The 18352-nt window shown below is 46.5% G+C and overlaps 1 protein-coding gene across 2 annotated transcripts in view; it reads left to right on the top strand.

The window, feature by feature from the left end:
• The window catches only part of GALNT14 (polypeptide N-acetylgalactosaminyltransferase 14), a 65363-nt gene extending 47500 nt beyond the window's left edge, over positions 1–17863 (top strand). Inside the window, exons 7-15 of one of the 2 annotated variants that reach the window (XM_072333180.1) lie at positions 3231–3318; positions 3965–4049; positions 4878–4981; positions 7321–7447; positions 9220–9312; positions 10547–10630; positions 11532–11676; positions 15613–15732; positions 16298–17863. In XM_072333180.1, coding sequence (XP_072189281.1) covers positions 3231–3318; positions 3965–4049; positions 4878–4981; positions 7321–7447; positions 9220–9312; positions 10547–10630; positions 11532–11676; positions 15613–15732; positions 16298–16459 — 1008 coding nt within the window. In that variant the 3' untranslated portion in view covers positions 16460–17863. The remainder of the gene's footprint in view (positions 1–3230; positions 3319–3964; positions 4050–4877; positions 4982–7320; positions 7448–9219; positions 9313–10546; positions 10631–11531; positions 11677–15612; positions 15733–16297) is intronic. The other variant, XM_072333181.1, reaches the window with a different exon arrangement.
• Positions 17864–18352: the final 489 nt, after the last annotated feature.

Consider the following 18352-nt stretch of genomic DNA (forward strand, 5'->3'; position numbering starts at 1 on the left):
ACCTCTAGCTGTGGCATGGATGGATGGTCATGTCCCTTTGTTGTGCCTTGTTTCTCCACTGCTACTCCATCTCTTGCTCCTGATTGCTAATATTAGCTATTTAGTAATTTTACAGTTAGTGAACGGTGTTGATGTAGGGGCAGCTGAGGAGCAAAGGGATGAAGAAAAGAAGGAAGCCAAGGCACTGGGTTCTGGAGAAACTTGAACAGCACCAGGTTAGGGCCCATTGTTGGGCAAAGGTTGTTGGTGTTGCTGGCACCCATAGCACAGAGCAGGTCCCAACATCAGATAGAAGGGTGTCCCGTCGTGCTGCAGGTAAATCGTAATGGAATGAAAATGGCATTTGTGTTTTATTGGTAACAACTCCTGTGGAATTTCAAGAGCATGAGCTGTGAAACCCAACTTGAAAACCAGCTTTCCCACGTAGCTTTGTGGGGTGGGTGGATCTAGATACCATATGCAGCTTCTCTACAGGGATTTTGATGTATCACAGTAGCAGTGGTGCCATTGTGGTTTGACAGCCAGCATGGAAAGTATTTCTGAAAGGGTGCTTTGCTTTCATTTAGTCCTGCTTGTTTGCTTTTCAATTGCTTGGAGATGCAACAGGATGAGGGCAACGGGTCCTTGCTTTCTTTCTGCCCAACCCTGCTGCACCTGTCCTTGCCATCAGAGTTAAGTAGTGATCAATGGGCTGTATGACATGTTACTGCTGCCACCTTCAGGCTGTGCCCAAGAGACAGGTCCCTGATGCGATGAGGATTAGCCTTCTTCCAGGAGCAGTTTCTTGCCATGTCACAGGTAGGATGAGTCAGCTTGGCTCTAGAGTTTCAAGTAAGCCACCTTGAGCCGATGCTCTCCCTAACACCTGTCACCGTGTGAGTTGCTTTGCTTTTTCTTTCTTGTGCAAAGAGGAGAGAGAGGAGGCCCAAGAGCTAGTGAAAAGGAAGGGGTGGGCAGAGAGGGGCGCATACCTGCTCCAGAGGTGTGTGGGTCTGTGCTCAGGATGGTGCATGTCCAAAGAAACCACAGCAGCTATGGCTCTTTTGCAAAATCATGTTTGTGAGTGTATGACTGTGAATGTGTGGGCACATCTCTTTTGTTTATATTGAGGGAACAAATATATCTGAAGCCATTAATGTCACATTTCAACTGAATAACGTGGCTAAAGCTATAATTATTGAGCCTACGGTGTTTTTATGGTATGAATCAATGAGCATACCTCAAAACTGGATTTGGTGACATCAGTGGGATGAAGCTGTGGATGGTGACCTCCCACTTCCAGCTCCCACAGCTTGATGCTCTCCTAGGGTAGAGGAGGCAGATGAAGTGCAACCTTACCTACCTTACCCTCTTTCCTCACTATTTTGTTGACCATTGGAAGGAATGGGCGGCTGCTGTAGAGCTGGGAGACAGTATCCTATGGCAGCATATCATAAACTGTAGAGCAAGTGAAAACCAGAAGGTTTGGAGCTACCTGTATTAAGATCTGGTGTTCAGCTCCACATAAACAGCAGCAGCACTGTGCTCCTGAGCACACAGTGCTTTTTGTTTGAGGATCAGAGACACCTTCATGGAATGCGAGCAAATATAAATGTCCTCGTTATATGGCAGGGAAAGTGAGTCATGGAGAGGGCTGAAAGTCAAACCTTTGCAGTATTTTAGGCAGTCAGAAGGTTAAGGGGATTTTCTTGTAAGAGGTTGTGCCGTGTAATTGAGTAGGAGTGGAACTGAAGCTGGGAGTGAGCGTGGGCTCATTAGAAGTGCTCACTAGTAAGTTGCTTGAGGTGCAATTTTTAAATGACCAGATACAATCCGTCCCCACTGCTGTGCATACATTAATTGCTATTCTCCTTCCATCCTCTTTGTTTAAAGCCTTACCCTGCCTTCAACCAACATGAAGGGTGTGCTGAGCAGCGTCACAGTATGCTGCAATGAAGGGGTTTTAGCTGAGCTGTGTGCTGATCAGGAACCAGTAAGACGGGCAGAGTGTCCTTGCTGGCGTGGGGACCACTCTGTTCCTCCACACCATGGCCTGTGTTGGCACATGGGTGGACGAGGACACCTAAAAAAGCTCTATGATTTAATTTCTCGTGGGTGCGAGTGGCTTCTCTTCAGGCTGGAGTTCCTTCATGCAGTGTGTGGGTGCAGCAAACTTCGCTGCTTTGGTGGGTTGTTTGCCTTGCACAGGTTGGCCAGGTTGGATGGGTCTTGGGCAGCCTGGGCTGGTGGGGGCAGCCCTGCCCATGGCAGGGTTTGGGGCTGGGTGGGTCCCTTCCAACCCAAGCCATTCTGTCATTCACGGTACTATGATTCTAAGTCCCCAGCACAGCTCTTGGCATTTGGTTGCTGCTTCTTCTAGCTGCACTCGAGTGCTTTCTGTTAGGGCAATTTCTAAAACAAAGCCTTTTCAGAGAGTGAGAGCAAGGCTGTGTGTGCTCAGATGCTTTCCTTCACACGGCTGTGAAAAACGTTTTGATCTGGTAAGGGTGAGAGCTTGAAGTTTGAGGTATAATTGGAGTTTGGGATTTTTGAAAAGGAAAAGGGAGATAAGAGACCAGCTGAAGCTGTCAGTCTTCTTCCTGTAGCTGTTTTTGTTCATAACTGTTTGTATAATTTCTTTGCCCACAAGAAGATGTTAATTAAATCACCACCAACTATTTAAAATAACTTGCAGTTGTTCTTGTGTTGTTGTTTTGTGTGGTTTTTTTTAACCCTTACACACCTCTGGCAGAACTACAATTGCATCCCTTTAATTTGTACGTTCAGAAATTTCCTATGATTACACACACAGTGATTGCGCTGCTTGGCCAGCTGTGGGGTTTTTTTCCTCTCATCTCAAATGCCCATTTGTTACCTGACTTTTGAAATTCAGTAAGGTGTACTTAAGGGAGGTGAAAGGGGAATACACCAATGAATGTGTAAAAGGCAGACAGGGGTTTGCATCCTGCAGAGGCTTTGCTGGCTATGTCCCTGCCCAGGTACCCACCTGTTCACCCTCTCTAGGTGGCATGCCCTGAAGCTCCTCTGCTACCATTCATTCCTGGCTTGAACTGGTGTGACAGTGGTGGAGGAGGCAATGGTGGGCACAGGTCCATAACAAGCCACCAAACAACCAAAATAATCACTGAAGTTCCCATCTGCTTGGTGGATCCAAGAGTCTGGGCCATCCCTTGGCCAGTTGCTGAATGGTGTGATCTGAAGTCACAGTTCCTTTTGTTTCTGCTTTCCAGGACCCCACACGGGTGGTCAGCCCTGTTATTGATATCATCAACTTGGACACTTTTGCCTATGTGGCAGCTTCCTCAGATCTCAGAGGCGGTGAGTGAGCACCACAGGCTCTGTCCTATAGTATGAGTGGGGCTCTGAGCTGTGCTGTGAGTTCCAGCTATCCTCAATGTGTATCTGCACTCTTCAGTGCTCCCTGTGCCATTTACAGGCTGGCTTAGAGATGGCGTGAGGATTATTGTTTGCTACAGTGGAAAAAGAAATCAGGCAGGATAAAGGGTCATTTCAAAACCGACCTTTGCAGCACTGAAAGCCCAGATGCTGAGGAAATGGGGGATTTCTAGGCAACAAGCAGAGGATGCGACTGTAGCACTTATTAGTATGCCTGTGCTATTTGTAGCGTGCAATATCCATGACAGTGTGCATCTGTGTGCATGGGGGGACTAGGATGTCTTCTAAGAGCAAGGTTTCAACAGCAGATTTAATTCTGACTTTTACCGCTTTTGGTGCGCTTGACTTTGCAACTGTAATGCAAAATGTTGTTTCTCTTTCATATGCAGTATAAAATACATTAGTCATTGGACTCCTCTCCCAAGAGTTCTATCTCCATTGGCTTGAGACATTTAAAAGTGGAGAAAATATTTCATCCAACACAGATTCTGTAGCCTAAGGGATTGAATTGCTTCCTAGTCCATGCCATTTCTAATTTCCCTAAGGTATTTCTCTGCACTGGTTTTAGGTTTTGACTGGAGCCTGCATTTCAAATGGGAGCAGCTTTCCCCAGAGCAGAAAGCCAAACGACTTGATCCTACAAAACCCATTAAGTAAGTCAAGAGGGGAAAAGAGGAATGTGGGTCAGGACAGGCATCTCGTTCCACATGGGGCCCTAGTGCCTATATCCCCAGCTGTGAAGTGCTGTGTTGTATGGCAGAGTGGAGATCTAGAGCTGGGATGCTCAGGGCTCCAGGAAGCTCATAGGAGAGCATAGCTCTGCTTGCTTTGTCCATGCAGGGTACTACAGAGACTTCATCGGTGCAGCAGCCTGCACTATGGCATACTGAGTGCCTGTGGCTGTGTCCCATGAGATGAGCACGTGGGGATGGGGCTTGTCCCAGTGAAGGACAAGTCTCCTCTGGGTCTGCCCTCCCGTCCTCCCCTGTGCCATCTCAGCACAGCTTTTCTTAGCTCATCCAAAGAGTAAAAAATAGTCCTGTTTTGAAATACAGACCAAACAGCTAGCAATGGCTTTTAAAAAGCCCTTCTGAGCTGACTCTGTCCTTCCCTCCCCTCTGGAATTGTGTTCTTAATGGGCTGGCTGCAGGCAAAAAAAAAGCCTGTGAGAGTACCATCATGTGAATAACCCCCCAGCGTTAAGTGCATTTCTGATGCTGAAGCCTGCAATCAGGGCTGTGAACTTGGGGCTTGTAGGAGTTGTGCTGATGGGTGCATTAGCCAGTCATTAAATGCCAGGCAATTTATGATTGACAGCAAAATACCGAGGCAGCTGAAAGAAAGGCTCTGATGCTTTTTGAGGTTTATTGTTCTCATTTGGTAAGAAGGAAATGCACAGATAATGTCCTGATGATAGAAGAAGCAGCAAAAGGAAGAGCTTCTTCTGCTCATCCACTCCTCTTGCTTCCCCAACCCTGCAGGACTCCCATCATTGCTGGAGGGCTGTTTGTGATCGATAAAGCCTGGTTCAACCACCTGGGGAAGTATGACAACGCCATGGACATCTGGGGTGGGGAGAACTTTGGTGAGTCACCCTTCTTCCTCCCACCCTTTCAGGGTTGGTTCTACTTCCAGAGTCATGCCAGGTAGATGTGATGTTAGCTGGGGCTTTACTTTGAGTGCATTGCATGGTTTCCCTCACATTCATAGCTTGCAGTCTCAGATGGGTAAGAGATCTACAGCCATGAATGGTGAGAAGTGAGGAGCTGCTTGGTGCATGGGATTCCCTGCCTTCCATGCTCCTTTGATTTTTCTATAGGGAAATATCCTGAACCACAGTTTTCAGCTTCAGTGTTACCAGCAGATGAGAGCTCACCACACATACTCCCTTGTTTCTTCCTGATCCTATTTCAAGAATAAAGCTAGGATGTGTCTAATTCTGATGTCTGATGATAACACTTCAAAGCCATGAACTGAGGCATCGGTGCCTCCCTGAATTTGCAGAGTGCCTGCACCAGTAACTCTAAGAACACAATGCAGACTGGTGTCAGGGTACCATGGTTCCTTATCCTGGATTGCTAACAGCTGGATCAGGCAAGACTGTTCTGACTTTGCAGCTGCAGCAATGCTGCAGATCAGAGCAATAAGACTGCCTCTGAGAGGAGGAGGAGACACTTGATGTCAGAGAGGCAGATCCAAATCTGGCTTTAATAGCTCACACCTCTGGGGAGTACAGCTAGCAAGGAAGGCAAAATCTTCTTTCTTAACACATATAGCAGTGCTGTCAGCCATCCAAGAGAACAGATGCTGCCGCTTTGCAGTATCCCACCCGCTGCCTGGCACTGTTGTTTGCTTCACACACCTTTTTCCTCCAGCATATTTTATGTATTTATATCTCATTGCTCAGTCAGTTTGCTCTTCCTCATCCTTTCTCTCTGTGAGTGGGTGAATTGCCACTGGTCTGACCCAAAGCATCTGCTCCTCTAAGGAAACCAAGCAGGGACTGACTGCAGCCCTCTTGCCTCCCCCGCTGGGTCGACAGCCCAAAAATAGCATCCAAGAAGAGAACCATAGACGTAAAGATGTGCTGCCTCTGACCCCCTATACAACTCTGCTTGTTGCTGGTCTCCAACAGCAGGCAGTCCCTAGGACATCAGCAGTTCTCTCCAGGAATCTCAATCCCAGCAGTATATCCAATGCATGTTTATCGCTCATCCTATGTGGCTTCATGTGGTGAAAAGGAACTCACGGCTTTGAAGCAGACACTTTCTACATATAGCTCGGTACTGCCAACAGATCACAAAACAGGATATACAGAGCTGCAGAAGCCTTTTTATTTTATTTCTTCTCTGTGCTGGTTCTAAGTATGACTGATGATACAGCTGCAGATTCATAGCTTCCCAGCTGCTGGGACCAGACGGACCCTGTAGAGCTGCCGTTCTGCTGCCTGTGCCACCTCGCAGCTGGGATCTCATCCAGCTCTCTGCCAAGAGCCCTGTAACTTTTGGTGTTGATCATGCCACAAGCAAGGTGTCCTCCAGCAGGGCCCCACTGAACAGCCAGGAAGCAGCTTGGGGACACCAGGAGATGTTACCTATACTGACAGTTTGTCCATATTTTTGGAATAATCCTATTTGTCACTACTTCCACTCCTGCAGACCTGTGCATCTTGTTAATCTGCAACATTAGCATATGTGCAGGGCAGGGAGAGCTCCTGCTCTTCTGGGGGCAGGTGATGGATGCTCAGTGCTGTTCACTTTGTACAACCAGCTTTAGAGTCATAAAGATAATGACCCGTCGCTGTCATTGTTAATGCACAGAATTCATGGCCTCTCCAGTAATATTGGCAGCCCCATGAAGGGCAGCTGGGCAGTGCGGAGGTCACTGTAGGAGTGCAAAACTGCAGGATGGTTCTCCAGTGTGGTCAGGGCTATATGTAAAGGGACTCCTTACTGCAACAGCACCTGGTGTACTACAGGCCGATTTCACATGTGTGAACTTCAAACAGATTGCAAGAAGCTATTAAGTACGCTTTTACAAGGGTTGAGCCTATGAAAGCCTCTCTGGTAATTGATTTACCCCAGTTTAATATGGCAGAGGATGAAATGAGAGATAACACCCGATTCAGACTGCTTTAGGGCAAGAGGGAATGACCTCAAGTTGTGCCAGGAGAGGTTCAGGTTGGATGTTAAGAAAAATTTCTTCTCAAAGAGTGGTAAGGCAATGGCATAGGCTGCCCAGGAAGGTGGTGGAGTCACCATCCATGGAGGTGTTCAAGAACCATGGAGATGTGGCACTGAGGGACGTGGTCAGTGGGCATGGAGGGGGCGGGTCAACTGTTGGACGTGATGATCTCAGTGGTCTTTTCCAATCTTAATGATTCTATGACGGGAACGTAAAATGCTGAAGCTGCCTCTCTTGTAGAAATCTCCTTCCGTGTGTGGATGTGTGGAGGTAGCCTGGAAATCATCCCCTGCAGCCGTGTTGGACACGTCTTCCGGAAGAAACATCCTTACGTCTTTCCAGAGGGGAATGCTAATACATACATCAAGTGAGTGTATGGGGTTTGCTTCATTTTTGTGAGGAATAATAAGCTGCTGCCTTGCAGGGAGGTGGGGAGGAAAGTTTGATAGAAAAAAATGTGAAATACCCATGGGCAGGAATCTCATGAGCCATAGTGAGCTGGTACAGCTGTCTCCCTTAGGATTTCTAGAGTGTTGAGAAGATGACAGAAGTAGGACACTGACGCGGTTCCTTTCATCACCACAGAAATGAAGGGACAGGCTCTGCAGCTCTCCGAGCCCTAGCTACCGCAGTAGCAAATGCTTTAGAAGCTAAGGTCATAAGAAAACATTTATAATGCCCTGAAATCAGGCTGCCAACCATGTCTGTCAGCACCCAGTGACCTTATCCTGAAGCTGAGCGTGACTTAGCTGAACCAGAAAACATGGCTCCCGGTGCCTCTCAGCAAGGAGCAGACAGATTGAGTTAGGAGCATGATGGGCTGCACCTCCCAGCTGAAGGGGACCTGGCCTCACACTCAGGAACAGGGACTGAATGCAGTGCTGAAATGAGTGGCTGAGGTGGACAAAAATCCTGGGGGAAGCAGGCAAAGGAAGCAGTTGGTTAAGACGGGAAGGATTTCCTCTTTTGGAGCTCAAGGATGAAGGCTGTCGCTTAAGTAAAGGACAGAGTAAAACACTGGGGACGCTCAGACACAATGCAGCATTGTTTCCCAGATAAACTGTTTTCGTATGTACTTACACACCAGGTGTTCCTTTTAGAGTCAGTTTCCTGGTATTTCACTGAGCCAACTGGATTTATGAGGACTTAGGGTGTTGCAGCAGGGTTGCCACTGTCCCAGTCCCTCTGCAGCTCACCCATGCTTTGCTTATGACAGCACTGTGGGAGGACTGCAAACACCACCTCCCAGTTACACCTAATAATAGTGTTCGGGGCAGGACGGGGACTCTTCAGCTGAGCATGCTGAGGTAACCCTATCACCTCACTTCAGAAAGACAGAGTGAGAGGCACGGGGTAGGAGAAGGGCACAAACCTGGGTCACCAAGGGATACTCTTGGTTTTAGTTGTGAAAGAAGACTCTTGCAAATAAGGCTGGATGTGGGCTTTGGGTAGGCCTGCTAGGGAATGAGGAATGCTAGATCCACGTAGGCACTGTGACTTAGCCATCTCTTGACCAAGAGCACTACTGCAGGAGAAAGGGAAGCACCATGGAACAAGGGATTGAAGAGCAGTCTGCAGAAATATATCCATAGGTTTTCAAGGATGTGTTGTTGTTAACCTTCTGATATCTCTCAGACTCAAACTTAATGCAGTAACATGCAGACTGAGTGGAGAAGCAGCTTCTGGCAACCTGATGCTCTGTGGTATTTTTGATTAAACAGAGATGTTAACAACAAAAAAAAAGGAGGAGAGTCCCTGCAGGAATGACATTGATGAAATATTTGGTTTCTCACACTGGATTTCAGAGCTCAATCCCATCCACAAAATACAACCTCAAGCCTGCCTGCCTGGGAGATGGTGCTTAAGAGAAACCACAGTTCTGAGTGAGATGGATGCAAGACATCCAGTGAAGCTTGAGATGGTGAATCCCTCACCCAAGATGTGGCATCTTAAGTTTGGTGACTGGAGAAATGGGAAGGAAAGGGAACTTCTGTGGTAGTGATGTCTGGAGAGGTGGTGGTTTGTGAGAAACCAAAGACAAAGTTGAGAGAGTGTTGGAAGAGTTGATGGCTATTAGAAAGTATGGGCATCACCTCAGAAACTTCCTTGTCATCACCTGTCTTTCATTGCCTCCTTCAGAAACACCAAGCGCACTGCAGAGGTGTGGATGGATGAATTCAAACAGTACTACTATGCTGCCCGGCCCGCAGCCCAGGGGAGGCCTTATGGAAAGTAAGTGTCCTCCCTGTTGCAGGAAACCTGCCCGCGTTGTTTCTGCAGTAATGCTCAATTAAATACTAGTGGTAGGCAGAAGCTAATGAGCAGAGTGATGATAACTATAAACAGGTAATTCATATGTGCTACTAGTGTATCCCAATGAGCGAACCAAGACATGATAAGGGAAACCTCCTCTGCCCATGTCCTGCCCTTGGTGTTGGGAACAAGTACTTCAGGTCCCAGAGCAAAGTTAGGGGAAAAAGTCCAGAGGTCTTGCTAACCGTTGAGAGACAAGAAAATAATCAGATTTTGGACCTGGCAAGCCTTTATTGGAAAGAAGTGCTTGATATTCAGGGAGTCTGCCATTCATCCTTTGAACAGTCAGAAATGTCTCCATATCAGGAAATGGCGAATGTATTTGTGTTTATTTCTCATTTTCATATGTTCTTTCTTTCTTTAGAAAATTTCCTTTGGATCGCAGCAAAGTGCAAATCCAAATCGAAATTCATTCTGGCTACTCTTCCATTTCCATGCTAAATAAATTGCAGTCCTAGAGATTAACCTTTTTCTTCTGAATTCGTATCTTCTTCCCATCCTTCAGCATGGGATGAAGTAACAGCTCTGTCCCACTCATATGAATGAAGGTGCAGGGAAGACAAACTATGCAAAAGGAAGGTTCTGGAGGTCATACCAGCTCCATAAGAGCTTCACCTGGCCCAAAAGAGGAGCTGAGGTTTGGGAAACATCACTCTCTGCAGTGTAATACCTCAGCAGCAGAAGTCTAGCCCTAATTAACATAAGACATATTGCCATGTGATTAACTTCTAGTGACTGAAAGCTGTATTTAAGTACTCCTGTGAATCAAGGCCTTCTGTAGTTCTATAAACTAAGAGTAATTTATAATAGCATATATTAACTTCCTAGCGCATTACTATATTAAATTAATGCTTTCATTGCATATAGTAGATAACATACATTGGTTACTAATCATTTTTTGAATAGCTGTGCTTTTCCTCAGACTTTTTCATTGCCTGAACTCCAGGCTCCTTGTTAAAATGGCGGTATGTCATCATGGTATTTTACCAAGTGAGACCTCCAAAGAGACAGAGATCAAAGCGGCCAACCAAGCTCACACAGAGGACAGCGGGAAATAGTGCTGCTAGCACTCCTGTATTTGCTGCCTGTGCATATCTGTTGGATTTTTGGGGCCTTGAATTTCATCCTCATGATCTTCATTGTACCTTCACAGCATTCAGAGCAGAGTGGAGCTGCGGAAGAGGCTGAAATGCCACAGCTTCAAGTGGTACCTGGAGAATGTTTACCCTGAACTTCGGTATGAATGTCCAGTCTCCAGCAGGAAACCCCATTCCTGCTACCCCAGGAAGTTCTCATTCCCTCCAGTTCCACACCTTTCTCTTGCCCAGACATAGACACCCCACCTCCTCCCTTGGGCTTTGCAGCAGGGCATGGTGAATTTTGTCTTAGTTTTCAGCGCTGCCTGTTCATGATGTCTTTTGTTTGTGATTCTGCTTTCCATAAGCAGTCTGAGCTATGGATTTCCATGGTGCAGGACCTCACTATTATCAGACTCTCCGTGCCAGGAGCTGATAACACATATTTGGGTGACTCTGGCTTACTCTTAGCCTGATGCTTTCCTTCATACACACTTCCACAGCTGCTTTTGTGCAGATATATTTCAGTCCCCCACAGTGGTGCAGAAACCATTACACCTATTCTAGTAGTCAGGAGATGTAGAAAGGGTGCACCATTTTTGGAGCTGCCTCCGGGGACCCACTGGTGCAATAGCTAAATGCACCCTTGCAGTGTGAGAATTACTTACTGCTGTTTTCTGGCTTTCATTTTTTTGCCAAGTGTGGCATTGTGTGGCAGCATCGAAAAGGAATGCCAGCACTATGCAATCATTTGTTATGCAGTTGCCTGCTCCTGTAAGATGAAAGCTGACCATCAGCCTGCTCACAGTCCATTCCTTGCTCCTCTGTTTGCTTTGCACAGTTATTTATTATTCCCCTGTCAAAGGCTGTTCATCCATCTCCGAAAGCTGCTTCTGCAGTTTTCCTGGCTGTGCACTACTTGTAGTGGTTTGTCAATGAATTAGATCTCACCAGTCCTTATCTGAAGGTGAACTGTATGGCAACACCCTCCTCATCCCATTCCCTTGGAGCACACTGTTTGCCAGGAGGAGTAAGGCTGTTGTTTTCACACTGTTCCCACAGGATTCCTGAGGAATTGCTATATCAGACTGGGATGATCAGGCAAAGGCAGAGCTGCCTGGAGTCACACAAGTCTGAAGACCAAGAGCTGCCTGTCCTGAGCTTAAATCCTTGTATCACCAGCAAAGGCACATCAGCAACAGCACAGGTGAGAAGGCTGGAGTGTCATGCTATGTGGAGCTATGGGCTTCCTGTAGGTGGTGGGGCAGTCATGTAATCTCTTTGTATCTCAACTGTCTACGAAGAAGAAGAGGAAAATACTTTCCTCCTGCATTTTTTGTTGGCCATATGGATAGTCAGTCAGGTAAAGCATGCTGGGGTTGATTACAGCTGGGACTTCCTTGTCACTGTCCCTTGAGACGGTGCCTACCCGCTGTAGGGAACCTGCTTTAGCTGGAGGCTTGGGATCCCTTCCATCCCCTATAATTCAGTGATTCTGTGGCAGATCCAAGGTGATCCCTTCAGTTTACTAAATCTCTGTTGGAGGGTCACCCTGCTGCCTTTCACACTGAGAGAGCGTGCCATTCAACCTTGGTAATCCACCTCGCTTTGCTGGAGGCCATGGGCAGCAGCAGGGATTTAGGGCAGAAGCCCCAGTATAGGCTGGACCACCTACTTCTGTGCTAGCCTGAGCTGAGATCCTGCTGCTGCCCATCTGCAGAGATCAGAGGAAGACAAAGAGAACTATAATTTCCTTTCATCTTTCAGCCTAATTTCTTTCAAAATGCACTGAATTGCAATGGTATTTATAACTTCATAGCCTGTGTTCTCTCAGTGTTAGATTGCCCATTAAACTATTGAGAATTTAATGAGGATGATCTTGTGGTGGTTTGTTTTTTTTTGCAGTCTAACTGAGACAAGAAAAAGCTGTGTGAATCAGTATGTGTTCTCCAAACCATATTCTAGGAAATGTTAGAGCCAAGAGCAGGCACGTGTGCCTTGCTGTGGGGTCACTGGGGTGGGACACTGAGGATCTGCCTTTGCTTCAGGCTCACAGTGGGGGATGTCAGAGCATTCTCTCATTGTTCCCATTTATAAAGCAGGGAGGATAACGATCACTTGCTTCTTTGGGGGTGTCATGAAATAGCTGAATATGCAGTGGTGTGCTTGCTTCCACTTGACAGTACATCCCTAATACCAACAGCAAGACAGAGAGCTAATGAGAGCAGGTCATCATGTTTTGCAGGGGCAACTTTGCTGAAGTAAAAAACAAAAAAGAAAAGGTGTTTTCTTAGGGCTCACATCGGGCTGCTTCTTGCTAGGCCTGGGGGCTGCCGTGCCAAGCCAAAGGTCACATTTTGAAATCATTTCCTCGTTTCTGAATGATGCAGAATAGCAGTGACAGGTGCCTGCTCGAATGACACTAAAGCCTTGAAAAAGAGCTGCATGCCTCAGATGCGGGTTAGAGTCAGCTGAGGCTGCAGAGGATTGCTGGCTGTGGTGTGCAGCTGGTTGCAAAGCTTTCCCAGCACACCCTCTTACTCCTTGCTCTGCCACCACTTCAGCAAAAGCTGCTTTGTCTTTGAAAGGGCAGAAAACATTGGTCTCAGTTTCACCTCTCCTGGCCAACCTGCACTCCTGGGGCCATGTTAGCTCCTTAAACAGCTCTACTCTTAAGAGGACGCTGGGGCTGCCTGCTTGACCACAAAAGAAAGGCTCTGCCACTCTTACTGCTGCACTGGCCATGGGAGTGGGCCAGACTTTAGAAGATCCCATAGTTTCTCATGGGGAAGAAAACACTATTTTTCATTCTGACGGGCAGAAATAAGGGAAGAGATGGGGTGAGGTAAAAATGTGCCCAACCATTTGCCTGTATTTTAACTCAAAGTTTTTTTTAAGCATTGTACAGCATTTGAGTATCTTCCCTGCATACCCCATCCCCCCCCATCCCCTGCTTTCTTAATTTTAAACATTATTTTCTCTGGCTTTCATTTTGGGCTGAAGAGTGACAAGACGTGATTAGAAGTGGATGGAACATTTTTCAACAGGACTGGCTTCCATAAAAAGCCGTTCTGTCAAAATAGAAGAGTTTTGTGGAAATCTGTCAGTTTAGATAAAAGAGTAGCAGGATGGCCTGGGGGCAAGGGTGGGGGATCCAGTGTCTGTTGTTGAGCTGATGCACATGTCTAGCTTCATAGGCTGGCTTCTTAGGATAAAGAGCTTAGAAGGAGTGGTTAAACCATCCCATCTATCCCATGGAGCCTTGTTGAATGAGAGGATAGTCCTTCCTTGAGACAGGATGACTAATGGGATGGCATGGGCAGAGCCTGGCCTGGGATTAAGCATGGAGAAACTCTGGGATAAGCAGTTCTCTGTAAGATGCCTCTGAAGCAAGGTTATAGAGGCCAGGGAATCCACTCCTTGAATTATTTGAGAAATCTCACACAGGCACAACTTGCTTGCTGGTGCTGAAGAGCCTCACAAACACAGGTGAATACCAATAACCAAGCCCTGTTCTGAACTAAATGATGAGCAACTGGTTAAAAATGTAAAATAGTTTTCAAAGCAGGCTGTAGTAACACGGGTGCCAAGAGCAGGTGTTGGAATTCACCCTTTAAGGCTTGGTTCTTCACAGATGCAGGACTAATTTGGCATCATTTTCCAGACTGACAGTGTGCACAGTTGGGATGTCTGGAATGCCTTCTCTATAGGATCAGGTGAACTCTGTTCCATCTGACAAAGAAGAAGTAGTTGCCAGAAGGCCCTTGAGTTGCAGAATGTGGCTCTGAAAATGAATGCTTGTTCTGTGTGGAAATCTTGGGCAGCTCTTGCTGAGAAACCTGTGGGCAGGCTGTTCAGAAAAACAGGCTCAGTTTCTATTAGCTGGTGGGGAGAAGTAGGCTAAGAAGCATACGAGGCAAAGAGCACAGTGTGAAGTCCTTGTAGATCTGGGTCTGCTGTGTGAAAAATACGTTTTCCCTTCTAGGTGGCTAAGAACCTGAATGAAGCATGATTTAAATTAAAGGGATTAAATGACTGTACTGTCTGTTTTGAAGTCAGGGAGTGAAGTTCAAAAGTCGTGGCAAATCAGTGCTGCAAACGTTTGGAGTTCTGTCTTGTTGCAGGTGAATGAGAAAAACAAGATCTTGTGAAGTTAGCCTGAAGACTTTATTAAACATAATGAACAATTAAACTAGAAATGGTGATCAAGCAATCTGTTATAGTTTCCTAGTGGTCAAAGCCTCTCCTGCTTACTTACATGCTTAATAACTGAGCAATCTTAATGTGTACAAACTGTTCCATGCATAGAGGAGTGTTGCTTACCTTGCTGTGAACATCAGGGGAAGGGATTTCTCAGCTTCCAGGAATAACATAGAGATGTGTCCCTCAGGAGAGCACTGTGCAGCCTGCTGCCATACAGCACTGCTCAATGGGCTCTGGGAGCAGCAAGCATCTGTAGCATGAAGCTGCTGACTTGTAGTCAAGTTTCTTTTCTACAGTAAGGTACTGTGTTTCTCTCCATCTCTTATCCGTAGGGTCTCCACACAGGAACTCGTGGCCTTAGGCAATAGAGTTTACAATGCCTGTGTAACCCACTGGGCTTCAATTAGGGGTGCCTATAAGCAGTGCCTGAAGCAGACTCTCTCAGGTCCCACTCTTTTGATGTAAAGGGGAACTTTACCTATAAGATTTGTGACATTTGGGAACAGAATCCTGAGGAATTGCAGATATTTGCTGTATGTTACCTCCCGTCTCCTTGTGCCGTTCACAAAGCATTTCTACTGCCCTTCCCTGAAATAAAAGTGATTGCATCTTGTGTGGTTAGTACTATTTCCTTTTCTGTTTTGCCTTGCTCCCTAACCACAGCCCAGTTCTGCCTACCTTTACCTTGTAAACAGTTTTCTTCTAGCTACTTTCAGGGACATTTACTTTGATATGGTAATCTGCCAGTGACAGCTGCAGATTTAGAGAGGCTTGGAGCATCCCTAGTGACATATCCTGGAGCCTCTTGAAGCCAATAAGTTTTCTGATTGGTTTCAGGAGAGGAAGGATCCAGGCCATAGCGTTTGCTTTCCAGGTTGAGGAATACCAACAATCAACCTTGATTTCTCATCTCCTTTCTCTCTTTTATTTCTCTTTGCAGGAGTGGACATACACATACAACCACCAAGTCCGTCAGCAGCAGTTGTGCTTGTCTGTGTATACCCTGTTCCCTGGCTCCCCAGTGCTCCTGTCACCTTGCAAAGAAAGCGACAACAAGCAGGTGAGCCCTTTCACTGACCTCTGAAGCTTCCATTCCTGTAGCATAAAATCACTGCACATCACATCACTGTGATGTGCTCTAACTTCGGGGAAGCACAGTCAATCTGGGAGCACAGACTTTAGCCTGTTCAGCCCTTTGCCTCTTAAATGAGTGTGTTGATAAGGATGTCTATTAGTGCAGGTGGTGATCTGGATACTTATCCACAGAAGTCAAACTGAAACTGGCAATTTAGTCCACATGGGCCGCCAGTCAGCCAGCAGAGGCTAACGTTTCTCTGCAGTTAATCACTGAGCTGGCATTTGAACCAGTGACCTGGAGAAAAAACCATTAGTAATACATTATCTTTCTAACGCCAAGCAGAGGCTGAGCTTAAATGAGTGCTGCAGATGGGAGAAGGGCTCAGCATGTTGTCTGCTTGGCATAGGCTGGGCAGCCCTGTGCTTCCCTGTGTCAGGCCGAAAAGTCTTAGTGACAACTGTCTCTGGATGCTGAACCAGCATAGTAAAAGCGTATCGAGGAGGAACAAGTTTGTTCACCCCTGTTTTTCCTCTCGTGTGTCTTTCAGCAGCAATGGGGTAAAGTTGGGTCACACCTTGAGCACATAGCTTCACGCTTCTGTTTGGACACTGAAACCATTGGGGACACGAACGAGAGCACCAAAGAGCTTGTCATCAACCCTTGTGAGAGCACAGCCATGAGTCAGCGCTGGGACATGGTGATGTCTTGACCTGCTTGAGGACATACCCAGCTGGGCTGGGCGCTGAGACTTGCTACACACAGTCAAGATGCACCAGATAGAGCTCAAATGCAAAACCATTGGGGAGAGGAAACAATCAAATAAAAGCACGGTGCTGCAGGTTGAAGGACATTGATTGTAAGGCGCGTAGGTGTTACTGGTCTGTTGGCAGTTGTGTGTTCCAAAAGAAGGGATGGCAAGAAACCAAAATGAAACATTTTAGAGGGACACTGGGGCTCCTGTGATGGGCCCTGCAGAAGTTCAGTGTGTATAGTATTTATTAATCTCACTGAAAGAACAGACAGAAGAGCCTTGGAGACCCAAAGGAGACTTGGACTCAGCAAAACAAGCATCTTTCACAGCTTTGGGGGGCGAGGCAATTGCATGAGGAGGGATATGCCAAGGGATGCTAAGGGAACAAGTGGAAAACGTTGAGTTATACTGCACTTTTTATTGCTGTGATTGAGTTTGTCTTCTGATAGGAGTCTGGGTGGAGCTGTGTTGTACATTCAGATCTGTATCTGATCTACAGATATATGTAGACACAGAACAGTCATTTATGGCTACGGCCGGGATCAAACGGGCAGGTAGCAGAATTATCCTAATCATGTGCTAACTGGGGTAACTGAATCTCCAAAGTTCAAGCAGAAGGTTCAGTATGTGAGATGAAAGTATAAAACCACCGTGAAGCTGGGAGCAGAATTATTTCTGCTCTCTGAAGGCCATGGGTGAACCTCGGTCATTGAAACTCCCCTATAATCTCACTATGTGTCTCTTGCTGCTTCATATCTGGAATAAGTGAAATTTTAAGTCTTCTTCCATAAAAATGATATTTTTGGTAATTTAAGGTAATTGTGTCATATTTATGTTTCCCAGTTTCCTGGCTGCAGAGGAAGGGACTCCTGTGATGTCCCACTGCCAAAAGCATGGAGGAGGCAACTAAAACTAGAGATTGCTCTGAGAAAGAAGGTGCAGGTGAAGGAATTACTTGGTTCTGTTTCCCAAATATCTCATAGCACCAGATGTAAAGTACAGAAGAAAGGATTTAGGGCTCCCAGAGTCATACCTGTGAGCAGCAGAGAGCCCTGCATCACAAAGTAACTTTCACCCCCATTCTTTCAACTGAAACGATTCGGCAGAGATTACTTCCTTGGGTTTTGACAGATGAGTAATTAGATAAATTATGAATTAGTGGTCATGTTAAGTTCAGTGGCTGCCAAAGGAGAAAAGTACTGAAGACCTCAGAAGAGGCCCCCCCCAACTTGGAGAAAACCTGCAGATCCCTCACAGCAGCAGGCGGTGAGGCACCAAGAGCACACACAGCTCTGGGAGAGAACTTGCACAGGACTGTCAGCATCGCTTGAGAAAAATACAGTTTGTGCCCCTAAGAGCTCTTGGGTTTAATGAAAATCCTGTCCTTTGGTCCCCGTGCTACAAACTGTAGGTAAAATATCGCAAGCTTTGAGCCCTCAAGTGCTTTCAGCATCCCCTCATGAATAATTGCTGGCTTTCAGGATTTTACTGCCTCAGTTTCTCCTCCCTCGGCACTGGAAAAAAGCCATATTGCTTAAATCTCCATGGCTTTAAAGGCAGAACCAGCATAAGTCTTTATTTACAATGTGTCTCAGGGTATAAATGCTTTCTATGTGCTGCAGTGATTACTAACCTAATCAAGCTCCCTTGGTGTGAGCCTCAAGGGCTTCTGTTACGGAAGGGCTGGAGTAAGCTGTCATTTCACAGCAGTAGATTGCATTGTTTCCGTGTCACCACTTTGCAAGGAAAGGGGAAGCACTTAAAATGGAATGGACTCATTCGGCGAAGGTTCCTACTTAATTGAACCAGGAAAAATCACACCTACTTTTCACACTGGTGATGACAGCCAAG

Source organism: Excalfactoria chinensis, chromosome 3 (genome assembly GCF_039878825.1).
Source record: "Excalfactoria chinensis isolate bCotChi1 chromosome 3, bCotChi1.hap2, whole genome shotgun sequence".
NCBI classification, from domain to species: domain Eukaryota; kingdom Metazoa; phylum Chordata; class Aves; order Galliformes; family Phasianidae; genus Excalfactoria; species Excalfactoria chinensis.